The sequence below is a fragment of the Microtus oregoni genome, unplaced genomic scaffold (genome assembly GCF_018167655.1).
Source record: "Microtus oregoni isolate MIOR12 unplaced genomic scaffold, Mior012 000017F_ref0000208, whole genome shotgun sequence".
Classification (NCBI taxonomy): Eukaryota; Metazoa; Chordata; class Mammalia; order Rodentia; family Cricetidae; genus Microtus; species Microtus oregoni.
Window position 1 is genome coordinate 23,855,235 of NW_024543076.1, and position 22,167 is coordinate 23,877,401.

A 22,167-nucleotide genomic window follows, 5' to 3' on the forward strand; every position below is an offset into this window, starting at 1 on the left:
CCACTCTTGCCTGCTGAAGCTACTCATATTACATTTACTTAACTCCCATGTAAACCACTTGCCTTTGCTGTGGCTTGCTAGTAGACAGGGAGGAGAGGATTTGGAGGCAGAGTATTCAACTTAAAGGGAAAGTTCAAAGCTGCTTGCCTTAAGGCCCCCTCCAAGTGTGGAAACTACAGGTCAATCATCAACACTTGGTTTTAACTTGACTTTAATCAAAGGATAAGGACAGCTCAGTTGGAATTTGGAATCTAGTGCTGTATAGAATCTTTAATAAGAGAGACAAGCACATTAGCTTCAAAGCTACAAGTTTCCTCCTGCCTTCTGTGAGTCGGCAGAATCTACCTGTTAGCTTGCTTTGTGGAGAATGAAGATACAAGCTGATCTAACCTGATTTATACTTCACTTCTCACAGGTAATTCTCATTTAGATTTCAGGACTTTTTGTTTTAATATTTCTACATTGTCCACATTTTAAACTACCTTGGCTGCAGTTGTAGCTTATTGTAAAACAAACAAAAAAAAAAACGTTCTCTGTTCCACCAGTCAGCTCTTACTGACTTACTATTAATTATGAAAGCTTGTCCTTAACTTAGGCTTGTTTTTAACTAGCTCTTACAGCTTAAACTAACCCACTTCTATTAGTCTATGTTCTGTCAAATACCACCTGTCCTGCTTCTTATGTGACTCATGGCGACTCTACCTTTCTTCTTGTCAGACTCCTCCTATCTGTCCCTAGAGCTCCCACCTAGCCAATTCCTGTCTAGCTATTGGCCAGTCAGCTCTTTATTAAACTAATCACAGCAAATACACATTCACATGGTATACAAATATCCCACAACAGCTTAGGTTCCGTCTTCTCTTACCTGAGGACTGTAATGATGCTCACAGTGTTACCTTCTTCAGTCCAAGTCTTTCTTCATCAGCCTTAGCTCCTCCTGCCATCACAAGTAAGATCAGAACACCTCCATACTCCAGAGGTATTTCCTAAAGCACAGTTTTGCTATGAACCTCCAGTGCCCAAGAATTGGATCCTCTTATAGTTTCACAATACCTGCAGTGAAAAATCCCAACATCTTTAGCCAAACATAGCTAGATTCCCTCAAGTTTTCCTTGATGAGCAACTTTCCACAGTATGTGAACTTCTTTTTTTTTAAACTTTTTTTTTATTGAGAAAAGAAAAAAAAAAAAAACAAATTTCCTCCTCCTCCAGCCTCCCATTTCCCTCCCCCTCCTCCCACCCTTCTCACCCTCCCCCCACTCCTCTCCCCCTCCCTCTCCAGCCCAAAGAGCAGTCAGATTTCCCTGCCCTGTGGTAAGTCCTAGGTCCTCCCCCCTCGGTGCATTTCTAGGAAGGTGAACATCCAAACTGGCTAGGCTCCCACAAAGCCAGCACATTACGTAGGTTCAAAACCCCGTGCCATTGTCCTTGGGTTCTCATCAACCCTCATTGTTCGCCATGCTCAGAGAGTCCAGTTTTATCCCATGCTTTTTCCGTCACAGTTCAGCTGGCCTTGGTGAGCTCCCAATAGATCAGCTCCACTGTCTCAGTGGGTGGGTGCTCCCCTCGTGGTCCCGACTTCTTTGCTCATGTTCTCCCTCCTTCTGCTCCTCATCGGGACCTTGGGAGCTCACTCCAGTGCTCCAGTGTGGGTCTCTGTCTCTGTCTCCATCCATCACCAGATGAAGGTTCTATGATGATATGCAAGATATTCGTCATTATTGCTCTAGGATAGGGTCAATTCAGGTTCCCCATCCTCAGCTGCCCAAGGAACTAACTGGGGACCTCGGCTTGGGTATCTGTGAGCCACTCTAGGTTCAAGTCTCTTGCCAACCCTAAGGTGGCTCCCTTAACTAAGAACCGTGCTTCCGTGCTCCCCCATCCAACCTTCCTTCATCCCAATCCTCCCACTTCCCCAAGCTCCCCCCCATTCTCCCCCTCTCCCCCCTCTCTCCCCATCTCCCCTTACCCCCATCCCACCCCACCCCCAAGATCCCAATTTTCTCCCCAGCAATTTTGTCTACTTCCCATAGCCAAGAGGGCAACTATATGCTTTTCCTTTGGTTCACCTTCTTACTTAGCTTCTTTGGGATCACCAAGTGTAGACTCCGTGACCCTTGTTTATGGCTAGAAACCAATTATGAGTGAGTACATCCCATGTTCATCTTTTGGGGTCTGGGATACCTCACTCAGGATAGTGTTTTCTATTTCCATCCATTTGCATGCAAAATTTGAGAAGTCATTGTTTTTTAACGCAGCATAGTACTCTAATGTGTAGATATTCCACACTTTCTTCATCCATTCTTCCATTGAAGGGCATCTAGGTTGTTTCCAGGTTCTGGCTATTACAAATAATACTGCTATGAACATAGTTGAACAAATGCTCTTGTCATGTGATAGGGCATCTCTTGGGTATATTCCCAGGAGTGGTATTGCTGGGTCCAGGGGTAAGTTGATCCCGAATTTCCTGAGAAACCGAAACACCGATCTCCAAAGTGGTTGCACAAGATTGCATTCCCACCAGCAATGGATGAGTGTTCCCCTTCCTCCACAGCCTCTCCAGCAAAGGCTATCATTGGAGTTTTTTATTTTAGCCATTCTGACAGGTGTAAGATGATATCTCAATGTTGTTTTGATTTGCATTTCCCTGATTGCTAAGGAGGTTGAGCATGACCTTAAGTGTCTTTTGGCCATTTGAACTTCCTCTGCTGAGAATTCTCTGTTCAGTTCAGTGCCCCATTTTTTAATTGGGTTAATTAGCATTTTAAAGTCTAGTTTCCTGAGTTCTCTATATATTTTGGAGATCAGACCTTTGTCTGTTGCAGGGTTGGTGAAGATCTTCTCCCAGTCAGTAGGTTGCCTATTTGTCTTGGTGACAGTGTCCTTTGCTTTACAGAAGCTTCTCAGTTTTAGTAGGTCCCATTTATTCAGTGTTGCCCTTAAAGTCTGTGCTGTTGGGGTTACACATAGGAAGCGATCTCCTGTGCCCATCTCCTGTAGGGTACTTCCCACTTTCTCTTCTATCAGGTTCACTGTGTTCTGACTGATAGTGAGGTCTTTAATCCATTTGGACTTGAGTTTGGTGCATGGTGAGAGATATGGGTCTATTTTCATTCTTCTACAGGTTGACATCCAGTTATGCCAGCACCATTTGTTAAAAATGCTTTCTTTCTTCCATTGTATACTTTTGGCTCCTTTATCAAAAATGAGGTGTTCATAGGTTTGTGGGTTAAAATTCGGGTCTTCTATACGATTCCATTGGTCAACTTCTCTGTTTTTATGCCAGTACCACACTGTTTTCATCACTGTAGCTGTGTAATAGAGTTTGAAGTCAGGGATGGTAATGCCTCCAGACAATCCTTTATTGTATAGGATTGTTTTGGCTGTCCTGGGTTTTTGTTTTTCCATATAAAGTTGATTATTGTCCTCTCAAGATCTGTGAAGAATTTTGATGGGACCCTGATGGGGATTGCATTGAATCTATAAATTGCCTTTGGTAGAATTGCCATTTTTACTATGTTGATCCTCCCAATCCAAGAGCAAGGAAGGTCCTTCCATTTTCTGGTATACTCCTCAATTTCTTTCTTCAATGCCTTAAAGTTCTTGTGAAATAGATCTTTCACTTCCTTGGTTAGAGTTACCCCAAGATATTTTATGCTGTTTGTGGCTATTGTGAATGGTGAAGCTTCTCTGATTTCCCTCTCTGCTTCCATATCCTTTGTGTATAAGAGGGCGACTGATTTTTTGGAGTTTATCTTGTATCCTGCCACATTACTAAAGGTGTTTATCAGCTGTAAAAGTTCTTTGGTGGAGTTTTTGGGGTCGCTTATGTACACTATCATATCATCTGCAAATAACGAAAGTTTAACTTCTTCCTTTCCAATTCGAATCCCTTTGATCCCCTTATGTTGTCTTATTGCTATTGCTAGAACTTCAAGTACTATATTGAAGAGGTATGGCGAGAGTGGACAGCCTTGTCGTGTTCCTGAGTTTAGTGGGATGGCTTTAAGTTTCTCTCCATTTAATTTAATGTTTGCTGTCGGCTTGCTGTATATAGCTTTTATTATATTTAGGTATGACCCTTGTATCCCTAATCTCTCCAATACTTTTATCATAAAGGGGTGTTGAATTTTGTCAAATGCTTTTTCAGCATCTAATGAAATGATCATATGGTTTTTTTCTTTCAGTTTATTTATATGCTGGATTACATTGATAGATTTGCGTATGTTGAACCAGCCCTGCATCCCTGGGATGAAGCCTACTTGATCATAATGGATAATTTTCCTAATGTGTTCTTGGATTCGATGTGTTCTAAGCCCTCCTCTGTTGTAGTGTTTGCAATGTTGTATTATAACTACTCCATCTGTATCTTTCCTCCCCACTAGAGACTGAGAATTAGCTACTTAAGGCTGATAGCTCTGCCATTCTCATATGTAGCTCTATAGCAAGTGGTCAATGGCACCACTGAATTAATGAATAAACAAGGAAAATATGTTCATGATTTTAAGTTCATGAAAACCAGTCTGGAAATAAATATCTAATTATAGTATAATTGTTGTATTCAAAGTAAGTTTTAAATACTTTATGTTTACCTCTCAATCTTTCCACATTATACTCATCAGTACTATAATTATGTAGTATTTAGTATACATCAGTTTCCACATTCTAAAATAAAACTAGAACAAGAGGCATTATAGAAGTAACCTGATATCAACTGATTTTTTTTTTTTCAGACAAGGTCTCACTGTGTAGTCCTGGCTGGTCTGGAACTTGCTATGTACACAGACTTATCTCAAAGATATAGAGATATGTCTGCCTCTGCCTATGGAATGCTGATATTAACTTTATTTTTTTTTTCTAAAAACCAAATTTCAGTTGAGTAAGGGGTGATCTGGAAGAAGGCCTAATCACTTCAGTAAAGTCATTGATTATAGCAATAGCTGTATTGACATGTCCTTATCACAGTTTTTTTTAAGAACTGAAAGAAAGTAAAGCAAAGCTCTAGAATTTTCATGGATATATCTATACTAGAAGATAATATATTGTCCCCCAGAAAGCCCTCACCAAAGAGCAGAAATATAACCTGTGTGACAGAATATCAGTGCCTCAAAATAGCCTACATACAAATGGCTAGAATACATGGATTCAATCTAAAATGAGAAAAGGAAATTAACACAATAGGTAGAAATAAGTATTTAGTTGATCTTTCAGTAGGGAGGAGCATTACCTTTCAATGGAGAGGCCAAGTTGTTTATAAATGTCATTGTGTGGATAAGAGAGGAAAGGCTGAGAAAGGAAGAAAGGCATGACTACACAAAGACTTTCCACACTGTGGCTGCCTTGAAGATGGAGGATAAGATCTTCCTAGGATATGAGAAAGCCAAAGAAAGGCGATGCATTGTGAAGCCACCCACAAGAATGCAGCCCCACCAATACTCTGACCTTAGCCTGTTGAGACAAATTCTAGGCTTCTAGGATTTATTTTGATGAAGAAACTGATGGTTGGTCAACTAGCACAGATGGTGTTTCTGAAAGATAGTTCCCTCTCTTGAAAGAGGAAGAGTGAAATAAGAGCCCTTCTGGAACTAAATGAGGAGAAGGAAGAGTATTAAACTCTGAAATACCACGATACTTCCTGTACTGATTCTGCAGTCATCTGATCTAACCTTGCTAACCAATTTACTCCATGATTTCATAGTGGTACAGATGGTGGGGGATGGAAACTACTCTCAGTTTTGATGTAACTTAGTTGAATGTTCATTTTTTAAAAACCTTATAGAAAAGATCTATCTGTACTACATTTATTAGCACTGTAGATTAACAAATTTGGATAAAATGAGTGTTGAACCACGTCATATATAGAAAATTGGTGTTTTCAGGCTTGGGTCATTTCTCTAATCCATTGGCTTATTAACATATTGAGAAACTGGCTAAACAGTTGTCCTCCGACAGCTCAGACATTGCATCAATGTACAACACATACACAGAAGTTTTCTAAGTGAATTTCTGATGTACAAATTCCACTCACAGGCTTTCTGCCATCTGCCTTCATGAACTTGTCTATCTACAGGATAGAATCTATTTCTCTTTTATTTAATTTTTTTACTTCTTTAGAAGCTTTATTGAGAAATGCCCATGTGATTCTTTCAAAAGAAATGAACTTTCTTTTTTTTCCCCTTTTTTTTTTACTTAAAAATTTTCACCTCCTCACCTCCTCCCATTTCCCTTCCCTTCCCCCCATTTCTTTCCTCCTCTTTCTCCAATCCAAAGAGCAGTCAGGGTTCCCTGCCTTGTGTGAAGTCCAAGGTCCTCCCCCCTCCATCCAGGTCTAGGAAGGTGAACATCCAAACAGACTAGGTTCCTACAAAGCCAGTACATGCAGTAGGATCAAAACCCAGTGCCATTGCCCTTGGCTTCTCAGTCAGCCCTCCTTGTCCGCCACGTTCAGAGAGTCTGGTTTGATCACATGCTCCATCAGTCCCAGTCCACCTTGCTTTGGTGAGCTCCCATTAGATCAGCCCCACCGTCTAAGTAGGTGGGTACACCTTTCATGGAAAAGTTTCTTGATATTATAGTTTGAGTTTTTTATATTTCTTTAAAGAAGAAAAAAAAAACAAAATTAGTGTACAGGGCATGGTTGCAAACGTCTTTAATCACAGTACTAAGGAGGCAGAGGTAGGAATATTTCTGTGAGTTCAAGACCAGCTGAGTCTACGTTGTGAGTTTTAAGCCAGCCAAGACAACATAATAAGACCCTGTTCTAAAAGAAAATAAAAATAACAAAATAAAACAAACAACAAAAACGACAGTCAAGAAATTTGCTCTTTGGGAGATACTATATTGTTTACTTGAAACATAATCCTTCATTATGGAAATATAAGAGTAGTATAGGAGCCTTCTGTCTTGGTGTTGCTTTCATTGGTTAATAAAGAAACTACTTTGGCCCATGATAAGGCAGAACATAGGTAGGCAGAGAATACAAAACTGAATTCTGGGAGGAAAAAAGCAGAGTCAGAGAGATGGTAGACTTTGCTGGTAGACCACGAGCTCTTGGTGATATCCAGATTAATAGAAATGGGTTAAACTAATATTTAAGAGTTAGCCAGTAAGAAGTTAGAGCTAATGGCCCAAGCAGTGATTTAATTAATACAGTTTCTATGTGGTTATTTAGTGGCTAAGCTAGCCAGGCAACCAGGATGAACAAGCAGCCCCTGCTCCTTCATATGAGTATGAAAAACCAATTCCCTTTCCTGAGAAAAAGGGACTTGAAACCCAAGGAACCTTTGCAAGTGGACTAGAGTCACATATTTCCCCTACTAGTGCCAGTTCAAGAACAATGCAGAAAACTACACATCTCAAGGAACATTCTCTCTGAGCCTCCTACTTCCTCCCCACCTAGCTATTGCAAACAAACACTTCTGGCCTACAAGATATGACCATAAAAATAAAAAAGCACCAAGAACTGGAAATATATCTCAGTGGCAAGCTATTTATGACCATGCCTGATAACCTGGGTTTGGTTCCCAGAACCCACATGCTAAAAGAAATAATAAAAGTTAAAACTCAGCACTAAGAAGTAATATCAGTGCAAATGTTATTGATAATTTTATAAACATGAAAAACGTCTCTAAATTCTAGCATATCACATGTGACCACAAACTGAATAAGCCATTTATACGAGCACAGAAGCTGTGAGTCACCCTTAAAGAGCTTGAAATTCTCTTGGATGATTTGTGGATAGACAATTTTCAAGCAAAGAACATATTAGTGAAACTGGGGTGTCAGAGACTTGGCATGTATCAAGAGACATTCTTTAGTAATAGATAGCTTCTTTGACACAGTCTAAGAGATAGGATTATACTAATATAGATGTTAATTGTAGGTATTGAATCTCTTTAAGAGATGATTTAATCCTATTTTATCCTTTTGTGGTTACAGAATACTTACCCCATGAATTCTTAAGGGAAAAGTTCCCTCCCTGCTTTGTAGCATCTGTAGAATGTGCTTTAAATTCAGTCTTTTGTGATCTATGGTTAGTTCAGTGTTTTCTTGTGACTCTGTGGCAAGTGGGACCCTATTTTAGCCTTTCAATCGAATCTGCCTATAGTGAACAGGGGAACTCTTCAAAGAGAGTGGGCATAAAAGCCCCTCTCTCTTCTGAAACCCATTCACCTATGCTGCCAGATTTTTTAAAATGTTAACTAACATTTAGACAGGTACAATTAAATTCAACAAGATGAGATAAAAAAATAAACAAGTCAAATATAACTTCAACTTGATTTTATAGTCCTCAAGGGTCTTCTTTAATTAAAAAAAAAGAAAGGGAGGGAAGAAAGAAAAAGAAAACATGAATGAATGAGTGAATGAAGCAAAGAAGAAGCTTCCTCTGTGCTTTTGCTGGATGCTTATCGTAAAGACACAGCCTTAGAAAAAATGCCCAGAAGCCTGCTGGTATTCTGGAGATTTCACAACCTTTTATCTGAATGTAATTAATTGCCATGATTATGAACAAAATTGTAAGAAATTATTTAAGATACCAGGTGAAGGATTAATGGCAATGTGTGAATCTGTAAGACACTAGAACTTGGTGTTTTTTATTAAAATTTGGATTGCTTTTAATTTTTAACTGATTAGGGAAAGAAGCATTCCCACTTTTAATCATACTCTATTCAGCTCCCTTGTTACTGCGTACTGTAACTTTAACTTAAAAATGATTCACTTGGGTTTTTTGTTCATTTTGGCAAGGGCTAGCAGTTACTCCTTTATTTCAGCTTGAGTAGTACTTGTCTTTGCTTTCCTGAAGGGTCTTACTGCCTTTATGCTTCCTTAATTTCTTCCCATTACTTTAGTCTCCCTTCTTTCGTGTGTCTCAGTCCCTCTCTTCTTTGCTGCAGTTTTAGACCTTTCAGAGCATCCTAACCACCCCCTACCTCCTGCTGCTCCTACCCTTTATCCTGCTGCTCTCCTGTGGACTGGGTTGCTTTTGTTCATGGTACTTCACAAAGTGCTGGCTAGCTGTCCTTGCTCCACTGAGATACAACAGCAGTTTCCAAAGTGACGTTTTTTTTTTTCTTTTTTAAGACACCTGATTTTTAACAATCATGAATGTTTTAGAGAACTGTACAAAAGAATAGTTTACATGTAACTGAGCACATCTCCTTTACATAGATCTTTCCTTCATTCATTTTTTAAATTTTTTTCAAAAGAAAACAAACTATCTTTTTTTTCATTATATATACCCAATCCAAGTTCCCACTCCCTCCCTTCCTCCTCCCTTTCCTTCCACTTACCCCACCCCCAATCTACTCCTTGGAGAGGGTAAAGCACATGGCCTTGGGGAAGGTCCAAGGCCCTCCCTACCATATCTAGGCTGAGGAAGGTATTCATCCAAAGAGAATATGTTTTCAAAAAGCGAGTACATGCAGTAGGGATAAATCCTGGTGCACTGCCCGTGGCCCCACAGTCTGCCCCAGACATGCTACTGTCAACCTCATTCAGAGGGACTAGTTTCATCCTATGCTTATTCCTTCCCAGTCCAACTAGTGTTGGTGAGCTCCTATTAGCTAAGGTAGATTGTTTCAGTGGGTGTCCCCATCATGGTCTGCTGGTAAGAATGCAAACTTGTACAACTACTTTGGAAGTCAGTATTGCGGTTTCTAGGAAAATTGAGAATCAACCTACCTGAGGACCTCTCTTGGGCATATACCCAAACATACTAAAAGACATTTGTTCAACTTTTTTCATAGCAGCATTATTTGTAATAGACAGAACCTGGAAACTACCTAGATGCCCCTCAACCGAAGAAGGCATAAAGAAAACGTGGTATATTTCCACATTAGAGTACTACTCAATGGTAAAAAAAGGTTACATCTTGAATTTTTCATGCAAATGATGGAAGGAGAAAACACTATCCTGAGTGAAATAATCCAGACCCAAAAAGATGAATATGGTATGTACTCACTCATTAGTGGATACTAGCCATAAACAAAGGACATTGAGCCTATAATTAATGATCCTAGAGAAGCTAAGTAACAAGGTGAACACTAAGAAAAATGTATATAGATCTGCCTGGAAAGTCAAAATAGACAATATCCTCTGATAAAATTGGGAACATAGGGGTGGGAGGAGAAGAGAGAGTAGAATGGGAAGAGGAGGGGAGAGGGGGAGAGAGGAAGAGAACTTGAGGGAATGAAATAGTCGAGATGGAAGAAGAACAGATATGAGAGCAAGAAAAGAGATATCTTTATTGAGGGAGCCATTATGGGGTTAGCAAGAAACTTGGCTCTAGAGAAATTCCCAGGAATCCACAAGGATGACCCCAGCTAAGACCCTAAGAAATAGAGGAGAGGGTACCGAACTGGCATTGCCCTGTTGTCAGACTTAAATATATCTTAAATATCATCATATAAACTTCATCTAGCAACTGATGAAAACAGAGGCAGAGACCCATACCAGTGCACTAGACTGAGCTCGCCCAGTCCAGTTGAAGAGTGGGAGGAGTGAGAATATGAGCAAATTGGTCAAGACCAAAGTGCTGTTTTAACATGATGATGATATGCATGTAAATGTTCAACATTAGTTTCTCAAAACATGAAAGGAGCCCTGGTTGTAGGCAGCATTGTACAATTTCCATTTTGTAAATATTCCCTTCCTGGTGAACACCAAATTCCAAATTTGATCAGGAGTTGAGTGACTTCAGATTGGCAAGAGATTAATGTGGTTCATATTCCCATGTCTTGGGCTTTATTATCACACTGAAAGTTCCACTTCTAGAGCATATTCATACTTTGCCAAGATAATAAAATGACTTCCTATTATTTTATTTTATTTGGTAACTGCAAATCACTACTCCCATATCCTTATTACTTGAAGAGATTATGGCATTCAGAGAGAAAATTTTTGATGGTGAACTAAATAACTAGATAGTAAAGATAGTAGTTAGAAGTAGAAAAATCGGGTTATTTTGTCTTTAAAGTACTTTCTGTTGTTGCTACACTTATTGATTTTAAATACACACAAATCTCAATTTTACAGTAAACATAGCTGCCACAGAAGTCCTGTCTTTTGTTCTTGATACAACCCTGCCCCTACTTTTTGATTGTCCACTTGAGTATTTTGAGACAAGGTCTTACTATGTAGCCAAAGCTTATCTCGAGCTTGCAACCCTCCAGCCTCAATCTTCTAAATGATAGAAATGCAGATGTGCACTGCCACATCAGCCTCTGCCTATTTTTTGATGGATTTTGCTTGTACTTTTATTTCAACTCATCTCAAATCCATTAGTTAAGTGCTCAGAAAATAAATGCTAAAAGAGATAGAGTGTCTTGAATGAAGACAGCATATTTCTAATAATTATCATTAATTTTTCTGCCTTCATTATGTTTTTTTATATTATAAAAGGGAATGGTAATCATGTGTTATCAGCAGAGAAACGAGTTTTTCTTTGTTTGAAAAGTTCACTTTAAAGGTTTCTGTGATGCATGACAGCTTTAAAATAGGGCTTCCATTTCTGAATGCATTGCCTGTGGCTGCTTTTCAGGGTTGCTTTCTTCTGAGCTGATTTGTCCTATTTGAACATAAAAACAGTGCATATTTATATCTCTGATAGGCCAATAAATAAAATCTTGCTTCCTTTAGGGGAAGTTTCCAGGGAACTAATTAGAGTCAGTAGCAGAGAAAAGCCGAGATTGAAAATACATTTCAGCATCTTTCATTGCTCCGTTTATTCTGTTCTTGGGCACTTCCACACATTTGTGCATGCAGGAAGTGGTGACAGCACATATCACAGTTAGGATGCACCTGTGACATCCTTGTGGCTGGTAGGATTGTCTTTCAGCATCACCTCTCTCTCTCTTCCTCCACAGCTCAAATTTCACTTACTGAACAGAGGACTTTTCTTTATGTACTAGGAAATTAAACTTATTCAGGCATACACCTGCTGCAGAAGTAGAAAAACACCTGGGGTGCCATTTGCATTTTAAAGATTCAGTTTCTACTGCTATCAATATGGCTAATTGCTGGATCATTTTATTATAATTACTTTTTATCAAAGGATATCTAGAAAAAGACCTCAATTGTGTAAGATTAGTGTTCAAACATGGCAGGTGGGACTATAAAATTTCTAGATTTAAAATACAAGAAACCATTTGTACATGATAATGACATTCCCAGTGTTCACTGGACTCTCTGAAATTCATTGTTTAATCATAAATCGTTTAAGTATATAGTTTGACTCATTGGAGAATCAATTTAAAATGTAATTATATATAATGCAAATATAATTTTCAATGGTATTTCTAAAATTGTTATGGTGACATAATTTTTATTAGAGTATTCAAAAAGGATTTTACCTAGTCTGAGCGTTAGTATGTGGTTTCACAAAGATTTAGAGGAACTATTTTATTCCAGTTTTACTTTAGGATCATAGTCTTAGCATAACTAAATAACTAGGTATCATATTGAGAAAGTATTTAGCTGGCATTACTACTGGCAGTCCAGTGAAGGTAAAAGAAAGCATATAGATTCAACATAATATATTAGCTAGCTTTCTGCCATCATGATAAAAGGCCTGAAAAAATCAACAAGAGGAAGAAGCCTTTATTTTGCTTATAACTTTGCATGTTGTAGTCCATGGCCAATTGGTTCTGCTTTCTCAGGCCTTTGATGAGGCTGAGCACTAGGGGAGGGAATATATGCTAGAATAAAGCTGATCACATCAAGACAGCCAAGAACCAAAGAGGAAGAATAAATAAGGATAAAATGTATATTTCAAAATTATAACTCCTAACAACTTACTTGCTATAGCAGGAATTCACCCTTTTATTTGCCAAAGAATCCAGTGTCATGAAATTAGTCCACTGCTGAGGTGAGGGACCATCACCTCCTAATTGTCCTACCCCTGACACTGTTGAATGGGCACCAAGTTTTCAACACATTATCTTTGGAGCAATTCTTCATATAGAAGATTGCTTACATATAATTCATATAGGAAGGTAAGGGTTTGCTTTTCTTTGTTCCAATTCAGTAGTAGTTATTTTATTGCAAACCTGAAGCTACTGTTACTGTTCTTAAGTATGTTGTGCTAAGCTAATAACTTGTTGGAAAATAGTCATTATTTAAAAGTTATTTATTTTTCTAAAAATATCTTTTCACATTTTACATGCTAATCCCATTTTTCACTCCCCCATCCTGTTTCTTCCCTTTCCCATATTTTACCCCACACCCACTCCTCAGACAGGGTAAGGCTTCCCACAGGGAGTCAAAAAAGTCTAGCATATCACTCTGAGGCAGGATCAAGGCCCTACCCCCTATATCTAGGCTGAGCAAGGTATCCCTCCTAAAAGAATGAGCTCCAAAAAGCCAGTTCAAGCACTAGGGATTAACGGTGGTCCCATTGTCAGTGGCGCTACAAAATGCCCAAGCCACACACACAACTTTTACCCACATTCAGAGGAGCTAGTTTGGTTCTATGCTGGTTCCCCCACTGTCACTCCAGAGGCAGTGAGCTTGCATTAGCTTAGGTTAGCTATTTCAGTGGGTATCCCCATAATGGTATAAACCCTTTGCTCATATTATCACTCCTCACTCTCTTCAACTGGATTTTGGGAACTCAGTTCAGTGCTTCACTGTGGGTATCAGCATCTGCTTCCATCAGTGGTTGGATGAAGGTTCTATGATGACAATTAAGGTAGGTTCTATGATGACAATCTGATTACAGGTGAAGGCCAGTTTAGGCATCCTCTTCACTATTGTTTAGGTGGGGTCATCCCTGTGGCTTCCCTTTATCCCCTCCTCCTCTCCTTCTGTAATTCCTTCTCCCCTAATCCACTAATTCCCAATTTTCTCAGGAGATCTTGTCTATTTTCCCTTCTCAGGAAGATCCATGAATGTCTGTCTTAGGATTCTCCTTCTTACCTAACTTCTCTTGGGTAGTGGACTATATTCTGGTTATCCTTTACTTTACATATATTATCTACTTATGAGTAAGTACATACCATGTTTGTCCTTCTGGGTCTGGGTTATTTTACACAGGATAGTTTTTTTCAAGTTCTATCCATTTGCATGCTAATTTCAAGATGTCAATGATTTTTACTGCTCCATTGTGTAAATGTACCTCATTTTCCTTATCCATACTTCAGTTGAGGGGCACTTAGGTTGTTTCCAGTTCTGGTATTACAAATAATGCTGCTATGAACATAGTTGAGCAGTGTACTTGTATGATTGAGCATCCTTTGTATATATACCCAGGAATGGTATTGCTGGGTCTTGAGGTAGGTAGATCCCCAATTTTCTGAGAAACTTCCATACTGATTTCCAAAATGGCTATACAAGTTTTCACTCCCACCAGCAATGGAGGACTGTTTCCCTTCCTAAACTTCCTCTCCAACTTTGTTGTAATAAGAGCGGCAGGGCTGCGTCCCTGGCACCCGGCCGTCTGCACGGCTAGCTTTACCCGAAATAACAACACACACACTGTATTCATTTAAACACCACTTGGCCCATTTCTATCTAGCCTCTTCTAGGCTAGCTCTCGCACCTGGACTAGCCCATTTCTAATAATCTGCTGTAGCCCACGAGCTGGCTTACCAGGAATGATCTTAACCTGCGTCTGTCTGGAGTGTGAGAATCATGGCGACTCCCTGACTCAGCTTCTTTCTCCCAGCATTCTGTTCTGTTTACTCCACCCACCTAAGGGTGGGCCTATCAAATGGGCCTAGCAGTTTATTTATTGCTTAATCAATGAAATCAACAGATTGATATATGACACTCCCACATCACTTCCCCTTTTTCTGTTTAAACAAAAAAGAAAGGCTTTAACTTTAACATAGTAAAATTACATATAACAAAAAGTTATCAAGCAAGAATTACAGTTACAATATTTATATCTATTTTATCTTTTATCATAACTAAGGAAAACTATAACTATCTATTCATTCTTCAACTCCATCAAAGACTCCAGAAGGATATAATATTACCTAAGCAAACAAGAAATAAGAAAACTCTAGAAATGACAGAGACATCTTGCTGCCTGGACAGTCACCCAAAGTTCTTTTGTACCGTTGGGGCATCCATCTTCAGCCTTCAGGCCCATAGTATCCAGTAGACATTTTCATCAAGCAGGAAATTCCAAAGACAGTTCAGTCACTTTCTGCTGTGTCCTGCAGAATGTCTCGTAGACTGTTTCATGAGTCAGGAAACCCGAAAGACCATCTCACCATTAGGCAAGTTCAGCAGTCCTCTCTCTGTGGGCTCTCTTTGTCCATTTTATGCAACAGTCCAGGCAAGAGCAGTTTCTTACCCAAATGGCTATCAAACTCCATAAGGATCCTCTTCGATGCCCATCTTCCTCTCGAAGTAGATTGGTGCCGCCAGGAGCAGATATGTCTCATTGTCATGAAAAGTCCTAAGTTATTAAAATATTTTAAATGCCATATTCTGCAGCCTTTGAGAGATATGAAGAATGCCTATCTGAAATATATCTCTATATATCTAGAAAATCTAAGTAACATGACTACAAACTTGACTATTTTTTATGATTATCCATCAACAACCTATATTTCCTATTATACATTACATTTTAAATGAACTACACAATCACAATACCTTAATCAAGATCAGAAACATATATACCTATAACAAAATTGACCTTAAAATCCATATCAATGTAAATTATTCATACCTATATCATTTCCCCCTTTAAATGTAAAAGAACATTTATAAACAATATTTTGGGAACATGGGCACAGTTTTTTCTCTCCAAACTGCTTCCTGCTGAATGGGGGCGTCGTTAATTAGGTCTTTTATGGTATAACCTGTGTGCCAGGGTCATCTCAGTAGGCAGTTGAGCGAAGTAATTTTTTAAGGGTGTTCACAGGAACTTTCGGGAGGTCGTGGTCTATCATACCATATCGGGATAGAAGAAATCCACAGGGTCTGGTCCTCTGTGAAAACAAACGAAGACCCTCTCCAAAGCATCATATCCTTAGACCCAAATTTTGAAATCATAATACCCTTATATCCATTCTGGTTTAGCTTGGCAGCCCATGTAATGAAATGTCTCTCTGTACTTAGCTCCTTCACAGTCAAAAATTTTAAAGAAAACACAATGTACATAATCCAGACTCTCTGTGAATTTTCCATTTTTACGTGGCTTATTTTTCTTTATTTCTTTTAATCTCTTAACTATCTGTACTCTGTCTCTTTAAAGACTTTACCTTTTTTTTTAAACCATTAACTTTATTCTCTATATTTTTTTTCTTCTCTCTCTCAAGCCTATGTACATTCATCCAACAGTGTGGTCTTTTATGTCTGAATCTGTTTTATTGTGAATCTGTAACATTTTTTTACTATCCAGGAGCATTTTTTAAAATGTTAAGCAGTTCTTAAAAACTTAAGTTGCGCCATGTACAGGTAATACGGTACCCCCTGTGTCCTGCCCAGTTGAAACCTTAACTGCGCTGCTTTTATGGTAATTATGGTAGTTCATGCCTGAGACCAGCACAGTTCAGCATGGCAGCTGCTCCTGCCCCAGATCCATTGGTGCCCCTGAGCTGAGAACAGTTCCAGGCACACAGCAAGTCCATATTGGAGCCTCACTCAGTGGTTTAATTTTGAGACTGAGCGTGCAGCACAGAAACTCTTTTTATCCAAGTTACAACCAAATCTGACATGCAGAGCACTGACTGCGCAGTCTGAAAACACATCTCTTCCGCCATGCTCTCCCGCCTGCCTAAGCCTGATTTGGCCCTCTGCCCAGGTGCAGTTGGGGAGCGCTGAGCCATCAGCAAGGTCTCAGAGAACTCTCCTTCCGATCCCAAGCTGGAACACAAACATCCAGTCCCATAAAAGCCATTGAAATGCTTTAAAGCCAGAGTTCACTCTGGCAGCACAGCCCCAAGAAGCTGCGCTTTAAAATGACACAGCGTTTTTTCTGCTGCTGATGCCGAATCAGGAAATCTCTCTACAGAATGCCACAACTTAAGCTATTATTGATGTTTTTGGTCTTAGACATTCTGACTGGTATAATTTGGTATAATTTGGTTTGCATTTCCTTGATGACTAAAGATATTGAGCAATTCCTTAAGTGTCTTTCAGTCATTTGAGATTCTTCTGTTTAGAATTTTCTATTTAGATCTGTACCCCACTTTTAATTGGATTGTTTGGTATTTTGATGTCTAAATTATTGAGTTCTTTATTTTGGAGGTCAATCCTCTGTCTGCTATATATTTTAAGGGAATTTTTTTCAGTCCAGTTTCTTTGGTGTTCTGTAAGCTTCTTGTACCTTTATAGTCATATCCTATGTTAGGTTGAGAAATTTTCTTCTATAATTTTGTTGAATATATGTTTTGTGACTTTGAGATGGAGCTCTCATTATTATTCTTAGATTTGGTGTTTTCATGCTATCCCAGATTTCCTTGAAACTTTTTTTTAATAATTTGTTTAACAGTTTATTTGACCTATGAATCTATCTTCAACCCCTGAGATTCTTTCTTCCATGTATTGTAATCTGTTGGTTATGCTTGCATTTCTAGTTCTGTTTATTTACCCAAATTTTCCTTATCCAGAGTTTCCTCCTTTGTGTTTTCTTTATTGCTTCTCTTTCAGTTTTTAAATCATGAACTGTTTGAACTATTTTTTTTCACCTTTTTGATTTTTTTCTAGATTTCCTTTAAAAGATTTATTGATTTTTTTCCCAATTTTTTGTTTGATTTTTCCTCCATTTCTTTAAGGGAATTTTTATTTTCTCTTTAAGGGCCTCTATCATCTTCATAAAATTATATTTAAGGTTGTTTTCTTATGCTTCTTTTGGGTTAGGATATTCAGGACCACTGGGGTTTGGTGTTGCCATGTTTCTTTTCAGATGGTTGAATGTATTCTTGCAATGGTGCCTACCTGTCTCTTCTTCCAATTGGTGCAGGTAGCTTCTTTGCATCTTTGTCTAATCCTTGCAGTCGGTGTCTGTGGCTCAGGGATTCTCTCTAGGACCAATCATTGCAGTAGTTGTCTGTTTCTTAGGGAGCTGGTCTTGGACCACTCTGTTCAATCACTGTCTGTATCTCAGGGAGCTGCTGAGGTCTCTAGGAATGGATGTGTTTGGGGCTGAAATGAGACTTGTTGATTACAGGATCTGATCATTGAGAAGAAGTTGGAGCAGCTTGCTTATAGGAGGCTGGCTGCTGGCCAGCTAGTGAACCTGAGGTAGGTGGGTGAGGGGCCTGGAATTTTGCCCTGGGGCCTAGGGTCTAAAGACTGGGCTGTCCAGCTGAGGAGTTGGTCTTTCACCTCTTGGCCCACTCTGTACAGTTGTAGTCTGTGCCTCAGAAAGCTACTGAGGTTGCATGGAATGCGTGGCTTTGAAGGTGGAGTAGGACTTGTAGATTGCAGGGTCTGATCTATATGGGGGTGTTAGTGCTATCTGCCTGGAGGTGGCTTGCCTTCCAGCAGGCTAGTGAAGCTGCCTAAGACATAGAGACTGGGCTGTCCAACTGAAGAGCTGGTCACTCACCTCTTGGTCTTCTCTGTGCAGTTGTCATAAACAGTAAATTATTTAAGGCATATTCTATGCCTGGGATTTTTTATGAAGACAATGACTTTAGAAATACGTACATCTAGATCATGAGGTGAGATAGGTTCAAAATCTATACTTGAAGTCAGAATGTTCAATGTTATTTTACATTTTCTGAGGAAAACTACATTACGCAGTTCATTAAATAGTTCCTAGTGAAGAAGTCTGATGATGATGTAGACCAGTCATAGAGTTCTTGTCTAGCATATGTAATTACAGCAGGCTTTCTTGGATCACCAGCTCCAAAATCATGTCACAGAGACTGATTATTAATTATGAATGCCCAGTCTTAACTTAGGCTTATATCTAGCTAGTTCTTTTGTGTGTGTGTAACTGAAATTAACCCATTTCTGCTAACATATGTGCTACCCTGAGGCTCATTTACCTCCTCTATGTACTCTCTCTCCTGCTTTGCTGCTTCCTCCATGTTAAACAAATACAGCATAAATGAAAACAACACACCTTTACATAATTAAACAAATGTAGCGTTAAACAAGCACAATATGTCTTTCATAGGTAAACAATTGTTCTGCAAAACAAACTGGACACATCTTTACATAGACAAGAAATATTTTATTCTATAACCCATGACCATTTCAGCTTGATCACCAGGATCGCATAAAAGAAAGAAGGGAAGAAGGAAGAGAGAAAAGAAGGAGGGGGAGGAAGAGAAAGAAAGGGGGAGAGAAATTAAGAAAGGAAGAAATAAAGGTTGAAATGATAAATTCTACAAGAATGATTAGAATTGAATATGCAGATAGATTTCTGTAACTGGGAGTACATGATGAAGATGCAATGGAGTACAGGTAGCACTAATAAACTACATTTGTTTGGTTACAGATTTCAGCCCTGGAGAGGCAGATCTTCGACTTCCTCGGCTTCCAGTGGGCACCCATTCTTGGAAATTTCCTGCATATAATAGTTGTCATATTGGGTTTATTTGGAACCATTCAGTATAGACCACGTTACATCATGGTGGTAAGTGTTATTGTAACATCTCTTCATATAAACATTATGATTTTTCAATAAAAAAACAAATGCAATACTTTGTAAGCTCTTCTGATGTGAGATGGTATTGTTATTATAACTCTGACATGCTCAAATGTGCAATAAAATGTTCACCCAGAGCAAAGTCATGTCCCTAAGTCTGAGACGACAGGGTCATTCATGGCTTATTTGACTTTGAAGTTTACAAGATGATTTAAGACAGGTTTGGTTAGAGTAGAAGACAGGATGATACACATGATGCTATGATGAGATGCAGTGCACATGCATAGTCTGTCCTTGTATTCAGGTACCCTTAACCTTCAGTGAAACCCCACTAACCTTAGAAAGCAAAACTATCCGACACAATGATTTGATTACTGAATACAATAACAAAATTTTAATTAACATTGGGCATCATAACTGAATTAACACAATATATAGTGTTTAGTATATTCTCATATTTTTGTTTCCTGATTGTTAAAATTGAATGTATCTCATTTGTCAAGACCTGACACTTTAAACACATGTCCATCTTGCAAGGTGTGCCATGCATGGTCAACCGATTCTATTGTAGAGCACTTGAAGTGCACACAGTAGTCTACACTGATGGCACTCACAGTATTTGCTTGTCTTTTCTATAAAAATAAAACAGAAATACAGGCTACTTGTATAGGAGACTTATGGGAAGTAATGTGTTATAATAATGTATGTTGTTATAAATAGGAGTAAATCCTATAAGATGGCCATCAGGCCTATAAATATGAAATATTTTGTAAGATTTTAGTAGTGAGGAGTAGTTGATGTCTAATCCTAAGCAATTCCTGTTCTTCTTTTGGCGATCATTTGAGCTACCATATGATGATTAGAATGAGATGCCCTAGAAATGGAATATGGCTAAGTTCCCTTAATGTCTTCATAATATTAGGTTATTATTGAACTTTAAATAGAAGTAGTCTCAAGTGACTTTATCTTTTTGCTATTGTTATTCTTCTAAGGCTTCAATTACCAGATTGTTACAAAGTCAAAAGTATGTATAGAATGAGGCTGTGTTGTAGACATTATCTAATTCTGGTGATTTGTATCCTCTAAATGTTAGTACGATGCTTTTTCCCACAGCATGTGCTTGGCTGAAGTTTCTTCTGTCTTTCCTCTATACATGGAGTTTCCTGCGTCCTCCAGCCTTTGTCTTTCCCTGGGATTTGTTTGTGCTTTCCTAAACTGTTAACTAAATCTGTCATAAACTCCTTAGAAGGATAAGATCAAGAATCTCCTTGCTATCTCACAACTACTCCCCTCTTCTCTTCTTTCCCCTTTTCTTTCCTCCTCCTTCCTTCTTTCTACCCTTCTCTCCTATCTTCTTTCATTCTTTTATTTATTCAGCCATTCATTCAAAATGTCTGCCATTTACTTTCAGCTAAAAGTCTGACTTCATCTTACATGTGAAGCATAATAACACAGTCTTGGCTTCCCTTCCTCTCATGGTCCAGAAGCTGTCTTTCGTTTCAGATATTTTGTTATGTCTGCAGCATGAGCATCATGGTCTTGATTTTTTTCTTCCTGAAATTCAGAATGGAGTTATCATTAGTTTCCAGATTTAGGTCTCCTCCTGCTGCCACTAAAAAGTTGTTGAGTCACTTCTGTGGTTTATAACAGCCACTTTTTATCTTTTTTAAAAAGCACTATAATTAATTTCAGATTACTAACTGTAGGGTCAAAGAAAATTATCCATCAAAATAAATAAATAAATAAGCAAACAAACTTAGAAGCGGTTGTGTGTCATTAAACAAAGGAAAATTAGCACAGTTTCAGTAGTGCAGTGATCTTCCTCAGCAGTAACCTGCACTCTGCAAGAAGGAACCTTTCTAAACAGACATCTTCTGCTTGTGATTCTTTACCTGTGGCAAAATACACTGACAAAAGAACTTTAGGGGATGGTGAGTTTATTTGAGCTCATGATTCCATGTTACAATCCATTATTGCTGGAAAGTCAAGCTGACAAGAACCAGAAGTAGTAATATCTGTTGTCTAGAGATGGGAACATTCAGTTACGACAGACATAGGCTCATCCCACTTTTTTTCTTTTTATACAGTCTAGTATTAAATACAGGCATGGGGCCAGCCACTTTTAGACTGAGTCTTTTCACATCAATTTCTATAATTGAGACAGCCACCAACAGACATGGCTTTTGGCTAGGCTAATGTAGACAATCCTCCACTGAAACTCTATTCCCAGTTAATTCTATATTATGCCAAGTTGACAGTTAAAACTTGCTATCACTGGCAATTTGTAGTCATATTGGAATTTGGGTTCCATCACAGCCAGTGTGATTGTTGGGGAAAGAGAGCAGAACTCGTTCCAAGGTCAGCACATACACTGAGGACATTTAAGGTTTGGGATCTGGTAAGGAAACTTCATGAAGCCAATAAGAGGGTAGAACCAGTACGCATCTGGTTCTCCTGTTCCAGACTGGTTTTTCTGACCAAGTCCCTTAACTACCTAATGAGCCCCTCCTCAGCTATAAATTAGTGATACTAAAACAGATCTCCCAGGGTTCTGGGAAAAACTAAGTAAAATGAAGCATTTGTCATGGGGGTCTTGCTTTCCCATCAATTTC

At 38.8% G+C, this 22,167-nt stretch overlaps 1 protein-coding gene across 1 annotated transcript in view; it reads left to right on the forward strand.

The window, feature by feature from the left end:
• Positions 1-22,167, forward strand: part of Nkain3 (sodium/potassium transporting ATPase interacting 3) — a 657,293-nt gene that overhangs the window by 307,063 nt on the left and 328,063 nt on the right. The window contains exon 2 of the mRNA XM_041667306.1: positions 19,406-19,543. Coding sequence (XP_041523240.1) covers positions 19,406-19,543 — 138 coding nt within the window. The remainder of the gene's footprint in view (positions 1-19,405; positions 19,544-22,167) is intronic.